This window comes from Micrasema longulum, unplaced genomic scaffold (assembly GCF_059751315.1).
Source record: "Micrasema longulum isolate JH-2025_06_02 unplaced genomic scaffold, ASM5975131v1 h1tg000076l, whole genome shotgun sequence".
Lineage (NCBI taxonomy): Eukaryota > Metazoa > Arthropoda > Insecta > Trichoptera > Brachycentridae > Micrasema > Micrasema longulum.
Genome location: NW_028277283.1, coordinates 1259636 through 1282783, shown reverse-complemented (window position 1 = coordinate 1282783; position 23148 = coordinate 1259636). Strand labels below are relative to the sequence as shown.

The 23148-nt window shown below is 30.1% G+C and overlaps 1 protein-coding gene across 1 annotated transcript in view; it reads left to right on the top strand.

Moving 5' to 3' along the window:
- Positions 1–522: 522 nt before the first annotated feature.
- LOC148284930 (DNA-binding protein D-ETS-4-like) overlaps positions 523–23148 on the top strand; it is a 69666-nt gene continuing 47040 nt past the window's right edge. The window contains 1 exon segment of the mRNA XM_088232988.1: positions 523–857. Within this exon segment, the coding sequence (XP_088089114.1) occupies positions 819–857 (39 nt within the window). The 5' untranslated portion in view covers positions 523–818.

Below are 23148 nucleotides of genomic sequence, written 5' to 3'. Positions count from 1 at the left end.
TAATAATGCATTTAATATTATACTATAATTCAACTTCTGCGGTATATACAAATTGGTAAGCGCGCAAATTATTTTGCAATCCATGTTTACGATAAAATGCCGCCATTTTTGCTTCTGATTCAGGTGCCACACAGCGTTAAAATATGGAACTAACGTTAAAACGAGCCTATAATATTACGAGACTATGAAAATGCAGGCCGAGGAAAAAAGGCGTGATTTTCATATTACCTTTTTATAAAAGCGTTTGAAACGCAACAATCTTTTTACACGTGCCAGTACTTTGTTTATTTATCTAATCTTCAGAGATTAATGTTGCGGCTGGTAGTGAAACTACGCATACCGTCGAATTTTTCCAAAAAAAGAAAAACTTTTGTCTCATTGACATACCTTTATATGTTGAGTTGAATTGATTTCTTTCGATTAGGTTGCAAGAATAACTTATCCTGTTTTTCATTTGAACACCGAGAATACCGGGTATGTAGGTCGCTGGCTGGCAGACATTTTTGTAAACCAGCTATCGTCATACACAAGTTAGATCTCGTACGGGAGGGACCTGCGCGAAGCGCTTGCGCCGAACAAATATAAAACTTGTTTATTTTAATCATTCAACGCGAATCTGATCGCTCAAACCATTTGAAAGTTATGTGTCGTGAATTTGTGCATTATTCTAAAATATTCACCCTACAGCGGACTGGACGGAGACAGTTTTGACATTAAAAGTTTGGGTGATAACTTTTCGGACCGACGCTTTTCAGACTCGAGCCTCGTAGTACGTAAATTTCGGCTTATTTTGTGCAAAGCAGATATCGGGAGGAACTATGCTATACGGACGGACATACGACATGGAGAGGGAAGCGGTTAGTAAATTAAAATCATACTTTACAATTTTCTTGTAAATATTTACTAAAACACTTTGCCGACAGATTACATCGTCTGTTTGTGAATAATCTGCTACTTTTCCTTTTCATATTTTCGAAAAAGTTCAGACAGCAAAACGTTTATCATTTTTTATCACGCTGATTTGAGTTTCAGGAAATATTGTCAGTTTTTCACAATAAAACATACAACAAATTGATGAAAATGCTCCACCTTCGTTGAATTATTTGATTTCAAATATCCGCTTTCTCTTATCGTGTTGCAATGTTTATTAATTTTGAATGCCCATTTTATCAATTAAAGCGCTGGCTACTTTCTATTTAATGCATAAATTAATATATTTATTTGACATGTGTCATTCTATTAATGAGCCCAGAAAGCCGTTTCGTTGCTAATTGAATTGTTTTAACTGACTAATCAATAAATAAAATTATTTTATTGACTAACCATAGCCATAGAACTTATTGAATTACCTTTGCATACTATTTTATGTGTAAAATTATAGTAATATATTTCGTCAGTATACTGGTAAACCCCTCTAAATGCTTTACTAAAAAAAATCATTTTAAATACGATACATATTCATGGAACTATCTTAGTTTCTTTAAATTGTTTTGATGGATCAGGTTTATAAAAAAATATATCCAGTAAAAGGGATTAATAGTTTTCACCAGAAAACATAAAAAAAATTGTGGATGTTTATGCGTGGATATCTTTGAAACCAATTTTTGGAGGATTTTGAGAATTTTATCAGTTGATAAAGCTCAAAAAATGATATATCTGCATTTATTACTTGTTTTCTCGAATTTTGTCATTTAGAGGGTATCATCATTACAAGACGATTGAATGGTTACAGAAATAATACAATTGTACAGAAAAATTATAAAAGTTCAAGAAAAAACATTTTCACTTTATACATCGGATTTACATTTTACATATATTATATTATATTATTAGACAAAATGAGATAATTCAATATTTTCTTTGAAATAAATTAAAAAAAACTTCTGCATTGAATAAAGTAGATGCCAGGAAACATGAAAAAACGTGTCTCACGCCAACTGAATACAAATGCAATATTTTGATATTATCTGAAACCAAGATATGTATGTAAGATTTATTGCGCAGCAAATGTCAGAACTTTTAATAAGATATTAAAGAGTATAATTATGTATAAATGATGCACACACATTTGCCACTTGATTGTTAATCGTTTATCTGAAGAAGAATACCAATAGATCGGAAATTACTTATTTAATTAAAAGTTATTTATAAATAAAATATAGGAAAAGGCGTGTCTTATGCAAGAAACTAATAATGATTGTTTGTCATTGTATAATCTTTCAGCATGATAAGAATATTATTAAAATAAAATCAAATAAAAAATAACTGGTAATAAATCAATGTAAATTCCGCAATAAATTTAAATGATTAGTGTTTATAAATGGGAGATAAAATATGAATTTTGGTAGTATTTTAATAAAAATGTCGCCTGTATTGGTTCATTATCTTCAAAAGCTTGACAAAAAATATTATATCAGTTATTTAGTGTAACAGGAATGCGACCCGAGTAGTGATTGTTTTATCTCTGAACTAGAAAATAAAATAATAAACATTGTTTTATTTTAATAATAATCAACGCGTCCATTCCTTTTTTTGTTATTAATTTATTAGTCATGTTGCTACTCAAAATCATATTTAAAAAACTACTTGATTTTTCACAATGTTCAATTAAAAGATACGTTTCATAAAATCGCAAATAAATTGTTAGGGTGGGTGGCTTTTTGCAGTTTTTTTTATATCAAATTTAATTAAAACCGAATTCGGGAATTTTTCGAAAAATTAATTATCATTGAAATTGATAAACCAGTTGAACTTAACAAAAATAATTTTAATATTATGCTCTCAAACTTACAGTACTTGGTACTCCACAGCGTAGCAGCTAGAGATACTAAAAAGTTTATTAAAATACTCAAGTATGGGATAGAAAATTTACAAATATTCTTGCTGCGTTGCAAGGTTAAAAAAAAACTTAAATACAAATTTTTACAGACGGCTTTTATCAGGAAAGCGGGACAAAATCTAAAAAATACAGAATGTCTCATAAACACAGGACCTCTGAAACCCCTAGTTATAGCTAATATACTATTTACTATGGGTCTCACAAAACCGACCGATTGAAGATAAAGAATCCAAGAGATGACAGAATAATGACACCATATTCTTTACAAATAATAATTAGCTTTTAATACCTGTAGTCGTTCGCTATGATTGGCCAGTTTTGAGGATACGTTTTTATACAATGACGTACTTATTAGCAATTCATTCAAAACTTTGGCTACTCAATGAATCTTTTTTATGTTTGGGAAAAATACGACTGAAATAAAAAGTATTTTGTTCTAGTGAATAAATTTAAGATTTCCCAGATGAACTGACTAACGCCATGACTCTCATACTACAAAGTTTTTGCGAACCGTGTCCAAATGAATTTACCGTTACATTGAACATAAAATACAGCAGATTTGTATTGGTCGGTAGTTGGTATGCTAGTTTATTATATTCGCCGCAAAATACAATACGCAATAAATTAAAGTTTTGAAATGTAAAAATGTGTACTTTATAAATATTTTGATTTCATATTGAACCCTCGTTCAGTTTAAAACATATTTAATAATCTTCATTTCGGAAGAACCAATAGAGTAATAATTAAGTCAAAGCTTTCTGCATAATTAATTATGATCCAAATTTGTTGCTACAGAGAGGGGGAAACATTTTTAAGAAGGTAATATGAAAGTCTAGGCATTTACAGGGCTTAAAACTTGTCATTGACTGCTTTAAGATGACACTTTACACACCGTGTAACATTCATCAATCTGTCCATGTTTAAACATCAACATTTCCTCAACTCTACCATCTGTTGACTTTTGTAAAAGTAAAAGAAGAAATCTATCCTGTCAACTAACATTTGAACACACTCAAAACATTGTTGATTTAATATGATTTAAAAACGTAAGGAATTTATTTATTTATTTTATTTTATTTATCTTCTTTTATTCAGGAAACCTAGAGTACGGTTAAATAGTTTTATATTTTACACAGTTAGACTTAACTCTAATAGACCAGTGAATTTCTTATATTATATAATAATTATATGTAAGGTTATCAATGAAAGTACAAAAAAGAGAAGGAAAAAAAAACACAAATGGAAGTTGTTTAAAAATTTTAATTAAAGTAAAAAAAGTTTGTAGTTAGTATTTACAAATGGAAATAATATTAAAAATGAAAAAAATTATTTATAATTTATAATTTTTATTAATTTTTAATTTATATTTATGTTTTATTCTGTTTCCACAAATATGATTGGAAACAATATAACTGAAAATTCATCACGCCTCAAATTCACTAATATGAATTTTTGAGCGTAAAAACATAGTTATTTACCCTAAACATGATGATTATTTTATTTTTCCTTAAGAGTTCCTAGAAAATACATATCTTTTCCGAGATTTTAATGAATTTTACCCATTTGTAATAATATTATCGCGTAATTAACAATGTGTACTCGCTTTGTGGTAAAAAATGCGGTTTCGCATAAACTAATACATTAGGACGTCGTAATTAAAAGCATGTCTCATAATATTTTATTGTAAGCTAACTTTCTAAGAGTTGAATTAACTAAAACAACTCTTAATATTTTTATTGCTATTTAGTGTTATTTACCAACTTTAGCAAATAAACGTTTTTTAAATTAATATGACGCACTAGAATGTGTAATGTAATTCTTATAAAATAAAAATCTCTAAAATAAATAAAGTTTCTCTGAAAGCCTTGAACTTAAGTTTTTCCTAAAGATCTTAAGTATCAATCGTTTTTGAAATTGTTTAATTTATTTATTTATGAAAATGTTAGTCTGTGTTTTTTTTAAAACATGTTCTCGTTATGATTTATTCATTTACGAAAATAATAAAACTTTTCTCGTCATTTCAATCATCAGTTTCAACAAATATGTTTAATTTCTGTATTTATTTATATTATACTTCAAATTATGCAATTTATAAATTTAAAAAAATCGTTTAATTTTACCTGATTAAAAAAATATTCCCAATGTTATTGAAGTGCATATAAAACTAACTCGATAACAGTTTGTTCAAGTTATGATTAATGTACATAAATACATATTATTGTTTTTTTAATTTTATAATTTCATCCATCAGGTAATCAATTAAAAAACGTTTTGTCCATTTTTGTTGAAACTTTTTTATTTGTTGGTGTTCTAAAAAAAAAAAACATTAAAAAATTATCGCGTTAATTACTTTTTTTTTCATGAATATAACTCCTCTTTACTACCAACTTTTGAGATCAGGAATAAGTCACCCTTCTTTTATAAAATCTAATATCTAGTAAATGGTACATATTGTGAGCATACAAAAAAAACTGGCCAAGTCAGAACTCTTGTTTGTTGGCAAATCAAGATTTAAGTTTTTAGTGTTTTTGTGATTTTAAGTTTCTTTTGCTTTATACAGACAAAGCATTAGAAGTGCATTGTATTAATATGAAAGAGTTACATTTTATCAGTATTTCATGTAGCAGATGTTCATAGACTAACTTGAGTAATTTACAATTGTCAGTTCCGTAAAAAACTTTGGAATTTTTGTGGACTTTTTTTTTCAGTCAAAGGTACCACCCAGTACTAAAAATTGGTGAAAAATATAAAAATCAAAATATTTGACTTTGCTACTGTTCGCTTTATGCTCATGATATACGAGTATTTTGATTACAAGGAAAAAATGTTTACTTTTTCATATACAATTTTGATATGGTACAGTGAACATGACTTACGTTTCAAATTAAGAGTAAGTGGTCATGCACACATCCTGTTTATGTAATTAATCAATTCAAGCAGCAAATATGTTTCGTGTTTTTCCATCCTCAAATGCGTTTGGTAAATAAGTTTTCTAACCTTATGAAAAAAGTATTCTTAACACACATACATAATATAGAATTTACGTGTATTTTAAAATAAATTAAAGGACTTTAAGCTAACATTCAGTACTGTTTACATTGAAAATTTAAATTTTATTCATTGTAAACTTCGTTTTATTAAAACACGTTGACAGTTAAATAAGGTAATTATTACTGTAGAGTTCCATTAATAAAACTATTTTTTTTAATGTTTTATTTCAGTAGGACACATAAGTGATGTTCAAAATTAAATAGTTATTAAAATAAACTATTCAATTGCAAAGCACGCTAATCTAAATCACAATTTAAAACATTTTATAAACTAAATACACTGTAAAAATAAAAAAAAAATTACGTAAAGTTTTGAAGATTTAAAAGTAATATTGATTTAGCAGCAGCATGTTATCGCCAAAAAGCTTAATTTAGCAAGATTAAAAATGAATTCATTGATTTTCTGAAGTATTTTGTTCTATCTTTTAAGCGATAATTTTATTTGAAAACATTTGTACGAAAGCTCAAAACGTTTATTTTCAAAACAATAATGAAAGGTCTGAGCTTGATCGGTTAGCACAGCTTGCTGTTGTCAAAAAATTACAATGAGTACTCATAGCGTTAATTTTTTTCACGAATTCATGATTAATTTACCAAAAAAATTGACTTGTAAAAAAATACATCGATAATTATAACTCTCTCTTGAATCAACTTCAGTCGGAATAACGGTCGGAAATGTAAACAAAAATATATTTTTCAGAAGGCAAGTATATTTTGCATGTTTTATAAAACTGAAAATAATTTTCTGATTAGAAGTGAAAGTCATTATTTCTTGTAATAAGCCCCAATAAAAGGTTAATAATTATTACGCCATCAAACGCCAGAAAATCAATTCACTGTCTATGTTTGTATGCGTGTAAGCGAATGTATTTACAAAATAATACAAAATACCCACCTTTGTGATGTTTGGCATTTATATTTGCTATTAACCTTGTATGAGTTCGCAAAAGTTAAAACATTTTATCTGAAAATAAAATTGAAATGAAATCGGTCTTAATAAAAATGATCAGTTTAGAGGCGAAGTCAACTGCGCGTTAAATAATGTAATGTAGGTACTTAAATACATTGGCGAATTGAGAACAATAAATTGTTACCTTATAAGATAATAAAGCAAATTCAGTTTTTAATTAATTAAATTACCGAGCGATAAAATAAGATTAGACATTTAAGTCTCGCTATGGGCATTCGCAAGAAAATACATTTTTTATCAAAACCTGAACAATTACCATGGGACGGGAACGGTGCGTAGAGGGGGGAGCGAGGGAGAAGGGGGAGGTACCTAGCGCGCCTTTTGAAATTGGAAAAACCGACTAGTCCTTGAAATATATGGACCGGTTTCGTGAAAGGGATAGACGTATGCAAAGTCGAGAGACGGCAAATCAAAATGCTAATATCATTTGATCGTTGGACCGTGATAGCCACGGTAGGTATTGTAACGAGGGGGTCAATATTGTATTCACGTCTGCATTCCTAAATTCGAGCTATTACGTTTTATTGACGTACTGTCAATTGGATATCCAAATAAAATAATAATGTTTTTATGATTAAAATATAAAAGAAAAAAATGTAACCACCAATGCAAGCATTACGGAATTAGCAGTTTTCAGGTTTCTCGCTTACTCGCGCGTTGAGAATTTTACATACAACATCATTTCGTTACCATAACTTGATAAAAAAAGTAAGTACGTACGATGTGGTGTAATATAATGGCATACATTATTATTACTGATTTTAAAAGAACTAATATCCATAAATATGCATGAAAAATGTACTAAATTTGGAACATGCTTATATTTACTAATTGAATTAGTTATGAATTCAAAACACTAAGGTATAATAGCATAACTAGTAATGACTAATAATTCAAAATACTTTGAATAACGAAACATCAATTACAAAAATCTAGTTGTTTTCAAAATCATGTTTCGTTTCCTTTAAAGTAACACAAATAACATAATTTATTTTTTCTTATTCTCTGAGACAAATAAAAAACAGCATCAATATTTTTATATTTGAGATTAATGGCATTACAATAGTAATATACATTATGTAAGTAAATAATAAGAATATTAATTCATATTTGAATTAAATACTATTAAAACGAGTTACATATGGTAAATATTGTAAATTAATTACGATACGAGCTGTTTAGTAAATTATGTGATTTACTACTCAAAAAATTATAAATATTATTTGTGACGTGCGAATGAATCTACTTACACCTTTTTGATTGTTTTCTGATTTTATTACCAGTAGAGCATTTAAAATACTCCCGCTGTTAATGTAAGAGTGATGTTTATCCCGATAATTTAAATGTAAAATAATCAGATTGTGTTAACGACCATTATGTTTGAGTCATAGTGACAAAATAACCAACTCATCCTCAGTCACAGGACTTTCGTGCCATTCTAAATGTCACAGTCAATAGTTAAACGTTGAGATGATTCCCATTGTTTGGTTAAAGGTCACAAATCCCATAAATATCGTAACAACTGAGAAATGCGATTCAAAGCATCGCACAAAATTGTTGCAATTAAATATTCGCTATTTTACTAACTGATATTTGTATTAAGTGCGTCATACTTTTTCAGGGTGTAGTTCAAAATTACAAAATTATCGTTACATTATATTCGATTAAATTATAGTCAAAGATCTCGACAGAAAAGAAAATGACTTAAGAAGCAAATATGAAGTAGTCGTTGCTAGTATGTCAGTTAAAGTGACATAATAGAAAATGATTTAAGAAGCAAATACGAAGTTGTCGTTGCTGGTAAGTCAGTTAAAGAGACAGAAAAGAAAATGACTTAAGAAGCAAATATGAAGTAGTTGTTGGTAGTATGTCAGTTAAAGTGACATAATAGAAAATGATTTAAGAAGCAAATACGAAGTAGTCGTTGCTGGTAAGTCAGTTAAAGTGACAGAAATGAAAATGACTTAAGAAGCAAATATGAAGTAGTCAGTGCTAGTATGTCAGTTAAAGTGACATAATAGAAAATGATTTAAGAAGCAAATACGAAGTAGTCGTTGCTGGTAAGTCAGTTAAAGTGATAAAAAATCATATTTGCACTTCATTATTAAACCTGCTATGTGTTGAACCCAGTAATCATCTAAAAATATTTGAAAGTATTCAAATATGTGTGTATATATTATATATATATAAGTGGTTACAGATAAAACGAAAAACGTGGAACTCCTTATTAACACAATCAAGATCAAATTAATGACGAATTTGATTATCGGTGATGCTGTAGGTATTGATAATTATATTATTAATTAATTATATAAGAAGTCAATAAATATAGATATCTCGGCCACAACATTTTACTCTCCAGAGATAACCAAACCGCTGAGCTTCAGAAGAGAATCGGTCTTGGGTGGGCAGCATATATGGCAATCTGAAGAAGTTCTTCGACAGCGAGATTCTCTAAACTCTGAAACGTAGAATATATATATGTTTTTATTTATTTCTTTATTTTTTTATTGGGGATGTCAACAGTAATACATGTAACAAAAATATAACAAATAAAATATTTAGAGAATAAAACCAATGACAGATATCCACAGAAATACATTAAATACACGTACAATACATACTAGTGTGTTTGTGTGAATGTAAGTGAGTGAGAGGGTGGGTGAGTGGGTGTTATATTGGAATGAGGGTGGGCATGTGTGTGAATATTGCATAAGTGTCAAGTGTCGAAAATATAAATATATTTTGTTTATTCAGAAATTTATATAAAATATTAAAAATTAGAGATAAAATAAAATAATATAAGACTTTATTATTAAAACTAAGTATAAGATAAAAAAGTATGTTTAAAGACGCGCAATTTAAATGTCATTTTTTTACAATCAAATGGATTAATAAGGGGAAAGTTCAAATTGTATTCACGAGCAAAACATATAAGTGGAGAGTTCTGGGCATAGTTCGTACAAACTGCTGGCACATGAAATAGTGAGCTCGACGTGTGACGGGTGCAGTAGCCGGGGACAATGTGTACTTCCGGTATTGACGTATGGGTCAGAAACATCTCTTTTTTACTCACCAAATTTATTATTAGGAAGCTCCGTGCAGCGCAGACAAAGCATGAAAGAGCTATGCTACGAGTGTATATAAAACTCTCTGATCGGATAAGAAATACCGAGATAGGTAGAAGATCGGAAGTAACGGACGCAGTTCAAAGGGTGGCTGAGCTGAAATTGTCATTTGCCGGACATGTTGCCAGACTAAAAGACTAAAGATGGACTAAAAGGGCAGACTAGTGGAGACTTCGCGAAGACAAAAGAAGTAGAAAGAGACCCTCACGCGATGGTAGGATGATATTAAAAGAATTGCTGGTGACTGGATGCAGACAGATTCGCCTGATATGAAAATGCTCATTGAGCGTTAATAATTCATAAATAAAATTTAAGAAAAAACACGTAGTAAAAAAAAATAGTACACGTTCTAGTAAAAAAACTTGGGTTATTAATTTACACATTTCAAAAAGTTATATCGATTTGTGGCTTGTGATTGAATCCGTTAAAATTTTTATTGCTACCAATAGGAATATGACAGAATTATATGATTTTGCGTAAATTAAACTCCAGATTTATATAAATTAACTAAAATTAAAATCAAATCTTCCCAAAACATCAATAAATGGTGGAAGTCAAGAATATGTCAGATTTTTTTCTTAGTTAATCTATGGATTTATCTAAAGATGATACTCTTAATAACCACGAGTGTGCGTGTAGCAATGTACATTATACACACAATTGTAATTTTCACAAACATAATAATTAGTACGTAACAGCGCATTTGTTTGAATGTGACCTTTATTAGTATTGTTGTGAGAAAATCGTACAAACCTACCATCTTTATTCAAGTTTATTATCCTAACAATACTTACAAACAATAAAAGCCTTAATTGTTCATCAACAACACGAATTTTTTAAATTGTGAGTAATGTCTCGCTATTTGTAAACACAGTATTTTAAAAAGTAAATTATTATATCGATCGACATCTGCAATCATTCATTAAAGTTAAGCAAAGCATTTAATATCCATCCAGAGGAAAACTTTCTTGGCCAGCCGAGTCGAGAACCATTTGAACAGTCTTTAGGAAGCAATCAATTCAACTTCCGTTTGTGTTTTTCATAATAAAATTAAGGTCATTTATTTAATTAAAAACAAGTAAATTAGATATAACGTGTATAAGCTTCAGACCCTCAGCGTAACTACATTAAATTATAATAATATTTTTGACAATAAGTGTCTATCAGTAGCAATATTTTCAAGAACGTATACATTGCATAGAAGGAGAATAGATAAAAATCCTAATTTCTGATCTTTTATATTTTTCATGACAATAATGAATATTTTTTACATCTATTACTTGTATTTATCAGCAATACTTTTGATAATCTGAACTCGTTCGTTTTATTTGTTACATGTGGTATAAATTCTGACTAAAATAATAATCATTGCCTTTTTTGTACATAACAAATTGTCATTTTTTATTTATTTATTCACAATATATTCGTTTAACATTTATTAAGACACAAGTTCCAACTCCAAGGAACCAAAGTCCTGTGTTGAGTTGGGACGAATAAAATAAATGCATATATATAACAATAAAGTTATTGACTTAATACAGAAAATTAATAACTAGTTCAAACTAGAAACAAATACGGTATCTATCTGAATTTATAAATAAAAACAGAATAAAAAAAACAAGAATGAAGATACAATAAATTTTAAAAGATTACTTGCAGAATAAGTAAGAAAAAATATGGAGGGAGAGTTCCAGCTGAACAAGTATTAACCTGTCCTTATGACATACGTACTTCTCGAAATGTTCAATCATAATTTGGCGTGTTCTATAAAATTGTAAAGCAGGCTCAATTAAATGGGCCTTTTTAAGTTTTCGTGAAAGTTTGCTTCAACCTCGTACTATTGCTGTAAAATAACCTTTAAAATAAATCATTTAATGGAAACAGAAATAAAACACACAGAATCCGAATATCTTGGAAGTTGATGAGCCAATCAAAATGATATGTTAGTATTTTAGAAAACAACAAAGGACGGTTATAGAAATAAAAATATTATATTTCAAATGCGCGTTGCAGGTTAAGTGTTTAGCAGACAAATAAATTATATTTTTTTATTCTTCGGTTCGTGATTTAGGTTTAGAAGATAATTCTATACTTGTGAGTCGTTGTGAACTGTTGTTTGTTATAAGTACTGAGTATCTAATACTAACGATCGTGACGAGGATGGTAAGTATAGATCACGGCCAAATTCTATATTTCAGTACCTTGTCGAGTAAAAGGTTTTTTTATACACTACACAAAGCGGTTATTTATCTATCAATTAAATCCTGTTAAGTTTACAATAAAGTTATTTTTAAAACATGATAAGGATGTGTTCAATTAAATAGCCAAATTAGTTACGTTTCACCGTGAACCATTTATAAACACATTACTTAATTATTATGCATTACTTTAAAAAAAAAATATTTGGTTTAAAATTACTAATTAAATGTTTTTTTTGGAACACGACTGTTCCTTTGCCAAAGTATGCTAATAAACAAAATGAAATTTTATGTTACAACTTAATTTTAAACGTTAAATGATTTAACATGGGAAACAACAAAAATAATGCTTCAAAAATTAATTTTATTGAAATACCGGAAGAAAATGTGGTATTTTATTCCGTTTCATGTAATGTGTACATTGAATTAAATTTTGTTGATTCACTGATGAATGAAATAAATTAATATAAAATAAAATATGTATCTAAAGTACATACTTTCGTATTGAACGTTTATTATAATACAATATGTTGAGTTTGTCCAAATGTTTGTAGACAAAAGACTGGATTTTACCCCCTAGGGAGTCATTAAGATTAATAAATTACAACAGAGATAAAAAACATTTTAGAGAAAGTTGTAAAGTGGTCACTTAAACCAGCCAACGATAGGTTTTAAGCCCTGTAAATGCCTAGACTTCCAAATTCCCTTCTTTTAAATGTTCTCCATCTCTGTTTATTATGATGTTTTAAATATGCAGATATTTTTGTTTTTCTGAGAATTGTATTCCGAGAAATTTGGTACCAAATTTAGGGATAGGACATACATGATTGTTTATAATATTGTTTCTAAACAGTTTTAAACATGAGGAAACATATAAACAAGAATAAGGTTATATCTGTGTACGATTATTCTTGGAATCTATTAATTACTATTATTACGATTTGCATTCGTTTTTCGCTAGGAATTATTTGATTTCTCAAATATAAAATATCTTCTAAGATATATGAACGTAGTTTTTACGGCTGGGATTTACTCTGATGTAACAAATTATAAATACATTCAAAATTCAAAGAAAAATTATGACACAACAATCACAAAAAAACTCACAATTCTGTAGATTAAATACTGTATTTTGATCGTTGAAGCAAATGCATCGTACATTTACGACGAAAATAGCTGTTTTATGAACAACCAATAAATTTTTTAAAAGGTAAATAGACAAAAATGGTTCAACATGAACTAATTTCAAAATGCAAATATATTTTTACTAAGTTGTTTAGCCTTTTCTGCAATCCAGCTTTCTTAACTAATAAAATGAGAATATTCTATGCAAACTCAATGTAAATTAAAAGCCCTATTACATTAAGACTGTAGTCGGGAAAAACGAACGCAAAATTAGAAAATCATAATAATTTTAAGTAGAAATAAAAAAAATGTCACAAAAATGTATATGATTTAAAATGCTTGTATTTTTATTCAAAAACAAAAAATTAAAATTTGGCCGCTGCCACTTTTATGTTAAATGTATAACCTTTAAATTATTATGATTTTTTTTTTGTTCAATATATATTCTTTATTGAGATCCCAGATACCTAAGTTTAGTCTAAATTTGAAATGGCGTAATCAGCCGGTCTAAAAGTAATTATATTTTAGTTACATAAAACTTTTAAGCATATTTTTTAACAGAAATACCTTTAAAACATATTGTTATTATCTAATTTATGTGTTTTTGTTTTTTTATTATTTCCCGATTAAAAAGACCATTCATTTTAAAATGGCAAAATCGCATGATTTCCTACTTTTGCGTTCGCTTTTCCCGACTACAGCCTTAAGGGTTGTAAATCAATAAAAAATGTGTTATCCGTGTTGTCGGTAATGAAATGAGAATTCAAAAGAGTAAGCCGTGATCTGTTTACGAACGGAGAATCCGTTTATGTCTTTTGACTCTTGAATGAGTTTTAAGACGTTCCTATAAAAGCCTCCTGAAACTTTTTGTTGTTTTCGACGATATTTAGATAAGGTACTCTAAAAATAAAGGAAGTTGGCAGTATTCAGTTTTGTAAGCACGGTTAATAGTACTGCGACTCTAATTCAGGTAATAAGTTAATTTTGTCATTTATCAATAAGAATTTTACCGATGGAATAATTTTTTTTTGGAGATAGAAAGTAGCTTGTATCGATTGCCGATCTTTTAACTATGAAAAAAATATGGCCATCCGTTATTTTATAGCAATGCAGCATGGTTATTCTGTTCACAAATCTAAAATCCTACCACAAAACCAAACCAAACTAACCATAGATAAAGCAAGACAATTATAGAAATTTCAACAATTCATTTCAAATTAATTCCTCTTCACCTCCCTCTTTACCATCTAATCCTTTTTTAAGTAATATTGCTCACTGCTGAAATAATAGATATATTTTTTTTATTGAATCTTTTTTTAATTTGGGATGAAAGATAAGTATTTTAGTATATTTCTCACCTCTTAGGCTATCTCTATGCAAAAAAATATGTCAATCGGTGGCTCCGTTAAGACGTGAAAGAAACACAAACAAACAAACACACTTTTGCATTTGTAATATTAGTATGAATAGTTTAAGCTTTAGGATACCAGTATTATGGATGCCACGATTCTTTTTCTGATGAGGTGCTATTCTGAACCGCTCTCGTGGCACGAAAAACAGTTTTTCTCGTGTGTTTTGTATGTGTATACACGAGATAATACGGCTGCGAGAGCGTTTGGAATACCATTTCGGAAGGTTTAATATTTAACGATTTATTTATTTATGTATGTATACATAGTTTGCATAAAAAAAAAATTTTAACAAAGTAAATTTAAAAAATCTAATCCTGAAATAACCAAATACCACACATAATAAATAAATTGATAACTCGCAAAACACATCCTAACTCTATCTGTTTTTAAGTAAATATGGTTGCGTTTACTATATTTTAACCCCGAAAGATATGTTCTTTAGTAGGTAGTCTGCTACAATAAAATAAATAGCCCGTGAAATTGATAGCGAATTTTTAAATAAATAAAAAGTTATTTTATTTTATTTTATTTGGGAAATTAACAGTTCTACATACATATTTATAGTAAACAAACAGATATAGTGTATAAACTCAGAACTAATAACAGATTTCCACATAGTATTTTAAGAACATTAAGTTACTGTAAATTGGGCGGGATTAGGACAAGAATGCTTGAAGAGAGGATAAGGAGGGTAAGGGAGATGTACATATTTATTATTATAATATCTACTAAGTTACATGATGCATTTTTAGTGTAAATTTTAAATCTGACAGAGTGATGTTTGTATAATCTATATTTTTGAATTTTGTATTGTACACTGAAAAAGTCCAACGAAAAAAAGCATTTTTAACATACGATGTTTTACTTATTGGCACATGAAACAGATGGTACCGTCTACAAATCCTGGCTGGCACATGTATTGTTATTAAACCAAGCAGCTCTGTACAGTCAACCATTCCTGTCATAATTTTGTAAAGCAGTAGTTGGTCCGCACACTCTCTGCGGTATTGTAGAGAAATGATTCCATGGAAGGTAGAGGCAGTGAGAGTAGATACATAAAAAATACCGGTTTTGTATTTAAGGAACTTTATAAATTTGTTTTGAATATTTCCTATTCTAGTTATATATATGGCATACTGAGAATTCCATATCTGAGATGCGTATTCGAAATGGCTTCTGACAAATGTATAATATAATGAAATTAGGGCCTTTGGAGTATCAAAGTGTTTACTCATTCAAATTATGAAACCTAACATGCTCAATGCTTTGGAGGTAATTTTATTGATATGCGATTCAAAAAGTAGTTTTGAGTCTAAAACAATCCTAAGATCTTTAATTTCGTGCTTTCTCATTAGTACATTATTGTTATAGTTTATTAATAGACAAAAGACCTCGTCTTTGAAGGGTAAATAAAAAAGGAAATATGGATGTTATTTTGGAAATAAATTACACCCAACCTTCACCAAAAGCTTAACTTTTACTAACAAACTTGAGTATTTCAAATATAGATCTTGATTTCCATTTTACATAAAAGTTCATTGATTCCAGCATTGAAAAATTAGTCATTGTATCCTATAATGACACATACGCATGCTACAAGAAATATTAAATAACTATATATCCAATCGGAATCTACTGCACTTGCGATTACTCACCACTGTTAAATAATTCAAGTGATTGTAAAACAAAATAAAGCTCCTCAAAAATCAATTTTACAAATTCTTGATTTTATTACCACTCCACGTGACTTGGAAGCCAAATGAAGAAAATAGAAAACGTTTCCAAGGAGTTTCTGTGCAGATAAAATGAGGGATATACCAACTTATTCTTTCATTTGTCAGTCATTCTGTCAAATCAGCATCTTGGATCTACCAACGCAACCGCGTCTTGAATATAAATATCCAATATTATTTACAAGTGGATTATTATATTTATTTTATTGTATATTCAAATCGTTTATATCTAAAAATAAGACAGTGCATAGTGTGTTTTACATTGGAGAGTTATTTTTCCTTCAGTTTTAATAGAAAATGTATGTTCTTTTTTATTCCTTCTTTCTTCTTCAGCCTTATTATCTCCACTGCTGGATAAAGGCTACTTCCAAACGTCTCCGTTCTTTCCTATCACCCGCTTTCATCATTCATGTTTTACCGGCGAGAGAGGCGATGTCATCGACCAAACTTTTCTGTGGCCTTCCAACACTAACTTCTTGTTTGCCTATGGTCTCCACTTTATTATCCTGCCATCATTTTACCTCGCCAGGTCCTGTCCACTACCATTTCAATTTTGCTGCACGATCTATGATATCTACGACTCCAGTTCGGCGCCTTATTTCTTCATTTCTTATTCTGTCTCTTAGACATACACTGAGCATATATCTTTTGTGTGTATAATAATGGGATTCAAAAAGTGATTTTTATTAATATTTACTTAACCATATATCTAGAAGTTTATAAAATACACACATTCCCATGATTATGGCACTATAGCAATGTTTTTTGAAAAACAATATAGATAGATTGAGTTTTTCTACTTATATTTCTTGTTGGAACTGCATTTTGATTATCAGAATAAAAATACAAACATGGTTTTATTCCACTTTTATTTATAATTTTTACGTCACCTGCTGACGAGCCTCAAAATAGAGGTTTAGCGGGTCATTCCTTAAAAAATAAATTAAGCTCTTTTATTCCCATAATGATATAAAATCATGATTTCCAACCCCTGCTTTCACTTGTATATAACTTAGAAATTTGTTTAGTCTCCCACCAGTCTGATAATGGTGGTTACGACGAAACCCGGTCACTGGTAGAAATTATAAATAAAAGTGTAATAAAACTATTTGCGTATTTTTATTATTATAACAATTTAGATAATAATCATTAGCGTACCTCAAACGTTTTATTTGTTTTTATAAATAGTTTCTTGTGAAAGCTAGGACCATCCAAAAACTCAAAAAGGCGCCCAGTTTTATCTGCCGTCTTCGGACGTATTGTACATATATAAATGGGTACTACTTGCAAACCTGGCAAAATCAAAAACAAAAAAAAAGTGAGATATTAATTAGATCTTATTCAGAATACAATTTTTTACAATAATTATAACATTGTCAGTTAAAAATAAGGATTTATTTGTAAGAACTTGACTTTTAAATTGTCGACTTTGTTGCAAACATGGCAACCTCTACTCGAGTATTGTGAAGTTGGAATGCATTATTTAAATTTATTATTTCACTTCTGTTTCTTCAGATAACCATGCTTATGCCATCACTGCTTACGTGTAAAATATTTACTGATTATAATAAAAAATTGAAGCTTAAAAAAAAGTTAAAGTTAAGTATTGTATCAGTTTATTGCGATTTGCTCAAAATAAAGAAAGATAGATTTCGCCGGGTTTGCAAATAGTACCCTCAAATATAATAAATAATTTTAAAACAGGAAAAAATACCGTTACAGAAAATTTCATTCTGATTCATAAAAAAAAAACCAAATCGGTTCAATTTTGGAGGCATTTGCGAGAGAGTGACGGAAAAACAACGCTCAAATACCCATTCATTAAAAATGTCTGGCATGACTTATCTCATTTCTCTCACTTAGTGGTGCATAAGGCAGCGGTTCCTAAAAGGTGGTTCGCGGAATCCTGGGGTTATATGTTACACAGTCTGTTTAAATATTAATTAGCCTATGTTTTGCTTTATGTGTTCGTAACAATAAGTTTTCATATAAATCATTCTAGTGTGCCTTCTAACACAAACGAAGTATGTATGTTTTTGGTTTACGGACGAGCACTAACACATGAATATAGAGGCATTAAACATTCGAACGCACCGTACTAAAGTGTATATTTGTGAGCAAGTTGGTACCAAAAAGTTTTTCTCGATACTCAAATACATTACTCGCAAGGAGAGTAATTTATTTTCGAAGGATTATTGAAATTGCAGTGTTGCATTATTCCAAACATCACGTGTACTGGTGTCCAATAATGAAATGTGCAAACCGCCGCATTACGTTTAGTATGACCTCACGGCTCGATAGGCGCTTGAATGAAAATGTTTAATGTATTTTTAGTTATTCTTTGCAAGTTGTAATGTTCAAACGTATCTGTGGCGGTAGAGAGTGACGTCAACGAACCAGGAAGAACGTAGGCGATCGGAGATACTAACAGCGCCAGTTACCTCGAGAAAAATCCAAGGCGACTGCACGCGAGACGGAGGCATACGGAGGCTGCCGGGGGAGCGAGACAGATGAGATGAAGAGATTTTTTCTTTAAGGACTGTAAATTATTCGTGTTACGCTATCAGGTATTTCCCATGATTGTGCGTGACTGAGACAGTCATACGTGGTGGTACATTGACGAGAGCGGGTCGGCTGGAGTGTGCTGATTAGTTCTCACTAGGCTTAGGGCTAGAATGGTCGCAGAATCAGATCACTGAGGGAGAATTAGTGAACAGCAAGTGCGTGATAGGAAGATCGGCTCGGATGTTCGCTGTTCGGCCATCCTGCTCGCGAGCCATGGACCTCTTCGTCTGCTAGCACGAAGGTACTATTACTTCACTAATTTGTTTACCTGCAGAACGTAACTCTTTTGTATAGCAACTTGTATACCACGTTCCGCGTAATACGTTTTATTCTACAACTAAATTCAATACGCTCGTTGTCAATTAAATCTATAATCATCGCACGTTTAATTTTTTTATAAAACCACTTAAAATTACATGTTTTTTGCAACAAACTCATATGAAACACATTTCCAAGTAATTTACATTTGGCGGTGGTTGTCATTAAAAGCGATTGACGCGAGTCATAAATCAATTAATATTACTAACGCTTATTGAATATCTGTAATGAGATAACTCGAACCTGTGATTAATTGTTACTTTCTAACTGATACGTTGTAATGGCGGCAAATAGTTCAATATTGTCGATGGATGGAAAAGCGAGGGAAAACGCGCGCCGGCCTGCGGTCCACCGTCCATGATAATCACCACAGCAAAAGCGGGTTTACAAGTCGCTTGCAGCTCACCTCAAAATGCCACATTATTAGTATGCAACGCAAAAATGATCCGTGCTAGTGATTTGATACTTTTGTGACGGTCGGTGCGTCTTATCTCCTGTCGATTTTACTTGTTTGAACGTGCGTATACTGGTGGCGCCAAGCAACAAGGAAGGCTGGAATTACAGCACGCTACCGAACTGCATGACCTCATGATATAGTTCAAAACAGATTTAATTAATGACTAGAATGGAATGTTGCCAAAACTTACATCCAAACTAGTTTTTACCAAAATGGTGGTTGTATTTTTTGCATCTGGACTTTAAGCTGCTCTTATCTCAATCTCTAAAGGACTTTAAACATTCCTACGGTTTTTTATTTATCCTTATTTTACCCATTGTTATTTAGTTAATTTACTTATAAACAAGAGTTGAAAAATCAAATATTACACCTAAATACATGACATTATCATTCAAAATAAATCTACAAGTGCGTTATCATTTCTACAGGTTTTCAAAATAGCAAATTTAAAAATGACATTTATTTAAAATATATTTGAAGCACTAAAGTTGTGGTTATTAAAAATTAAAACACTCAATTTTTACCACTTATTTTTTACCACCGTGTTCAGAGCTACACCTGCTCCTTTATAAAGTATTATTAAGAACTCTCGATCAGTAACAGAGCAGTAATGACTTCTTTCCTAACTACAAAAACCTTTTCATCATCACAATCATTCCCTTTCCGCACCTAATGGTGCATAGGGCACTGTATTAGTACACCAATCGCAGCGTATCTTGATCATTTTTGTTACATGAAAGTAAGATGATCAGCCTTACGCTTCATGTACCAGTCCAGGGAGTATGAAATATTCTTGTGTGAAAACACCCTTTAAAATAAATATTTCAAATCAACCATGTCGGGAATCGAACCCGAGACCTTTTGCATGGCAGACAAACGCACTGACCATTACATCACGAGGCTGACTTTTCACATTCTAGTAAAGTGAGCTTTTACAGTGTTTTTAATTTTATATGTTTTATTACATATACTTTATTTCTCTTCATTATAACTGTGAGAACTTTATTTGAACCACCTTAAACTTTAGGAAAATAAATAGATATCTAAGCTTTTTCATTCAAGAATGGAATTAAAAGGCACACAAATAACTTATTTGAATAATATTCAGTAAATTTCTGATTCGATATTGTTATTTAAATGTTTAAAATGTATCTTACACATCATTTATACGTACATATAACTTAAATTAAAAAAGCTTATGAAGATCTTAAACTAGTAGTCTTCTTGCAAATTCGCTTTTCGTATTTTTGGCACAATAATACAGATACTAGGTTATATCGCATTATAATATAAATTTCTTCAGACCCAGTTTTCTATTTACAAAAACAGGTGAAATTATTTGATAATGAATATGAAATATTGTACAGTGATTTTAATAACACGTTCGTAATTGTAATTAAATAGTGAATTAACTGTATGTATCACATGGCTCTATGTCGACTTGTGAATTACTATGGCGACGGACTAAAGATAGCTTATCATGTTTTAATTCTCACTTCGTTTTCTCCCATTAAACCACTTGGCAATTTTCACTGAACAAGTTTTCTGTCCGTACCAGAGCTGAAAATCTTCCATAATGACGAATCTAAAGATGATACTCGCGTACATAGAATTGAGATTAGTCCAGAAACCGCAAAATACGCACATCAAACAGAAGGCGACTAAACTGCTCATAAATGAGTAGGTTTACGTTTTGACCCATTAGTTTCTTTGTAGACGTCGCTCAGTACGCAACTCCTGATTTAGTGCTTCGCCTTTTTTAATATGTTTTCAAATATTTTTTCAGTACCTTTGATATCTGTACCTAGATCTGGTTTATTCCAGTTTCACAACGAGTAAGTTTTTTAGGTAAAATTAGAAGGCTATAAACATTATTATTTTGGTGCCAGTTCAATCAACTTAGCGCAAGTAAAATAAAAAATCAAGGTTTGTCAGCATTAAATTTTCTGAGGCATTCAAAGCTTAGCAATAAAAAACTTAAATTAATGAACGACTGACTTTAGAGAATAGCTCGATAATAGTTATTTAAACATTGAAAAAAATAATTAAACACAAAAGACAAATGACAATAAACGTGAGTACTGAAAACTAATTTTGCAATAGAATCATTCAATTCGATAGTGGCAAAAGCGAAACAATAATACTACGCCATTTTATTTAAACAAAATAAATACACTAGAAAAAAAATAATGATCAAACACGCGTCACTGAACAAACATAATTTAACTTTTTTTTCTAATGACTCATTTATTAATTTTAATAAGCCCAAATTCGTACAGACAAGCACTAAATTTAACTGAATGTTATTAACTTTTTGTATACAACCACTTTCCGACTTTTCTATGCCTACCGGTTCGAGATGCACCCTATTCCGCAAATCACCTTATTAATTCAAATTGTTACATTAATAAAAATACAGGAGTTAAAATGTTACAGAAAACTAATAAAGAGTTAAAAGTAAATAATATGGTTACATTTCACATAAAGAAAGCTTTAAAAAATAATGTTCCTTTGATCAATAATCAAACAAACTTTCAATAAAGTCCTTTATACACGATGTTCCACTGTAATTGTCACCCTATTAAACCTATTAAGCTTACCCCCTCCCTCCATCCCCTCTACCTTTTTTTTCCTCAAACAACATTGAGTGAACAACACACCCTCTTAAGTGTTAAATTTATCTTAATATTAATATTTAAAATATTAACTTTGTGGTCAAACATTTTACTAAATGTTATTAAATATTTGTACCATTCATTTACGTCTTACGCTTCAGGTACCAGTCCAGGGGCTTTGAAGTATTGTTAGTGTAAAAACACCCTTTTCAATAAATATTTCACATCAACCATGTCGAGAATCGAACCCGAGACCTCTTGCATGGTAGGCAAACGCGCTGACTATTACACCACGATGCCGACTCGTGGTTATGGAACTGAGATATAGTTTAGTTTATATCCACATGACAACATTTGAAAAATAAGAGAAAATCAATCATTTTTAAGAGTTTTGCCTTTGTGGAATTGAAAAGGAGTATTTCTTTAATATAATGAATAATTTAACCCAAAACTTGTGTTTTTTTAATATATTTTTTACAAAATGGATTTTCTTCCTTTGAAAATAGACGCACTATATCTGAATCATACTATTTATATAAATTATTTAATAATAAAGTTGACTCTTTTAACCTACTCTTCAAAATTAACCTTTATGTCCCCTTTCGCGTAACAAAAAAAAAGTATTTATTCCATCTGCCAGTCTGTAGCACTAACTATGCACAACACTCTTACCTCTATAGTTCTTGCTCTTACTACAAAGCTTTTTAAAAATCTATTGATATATTTAACACGCCCCTG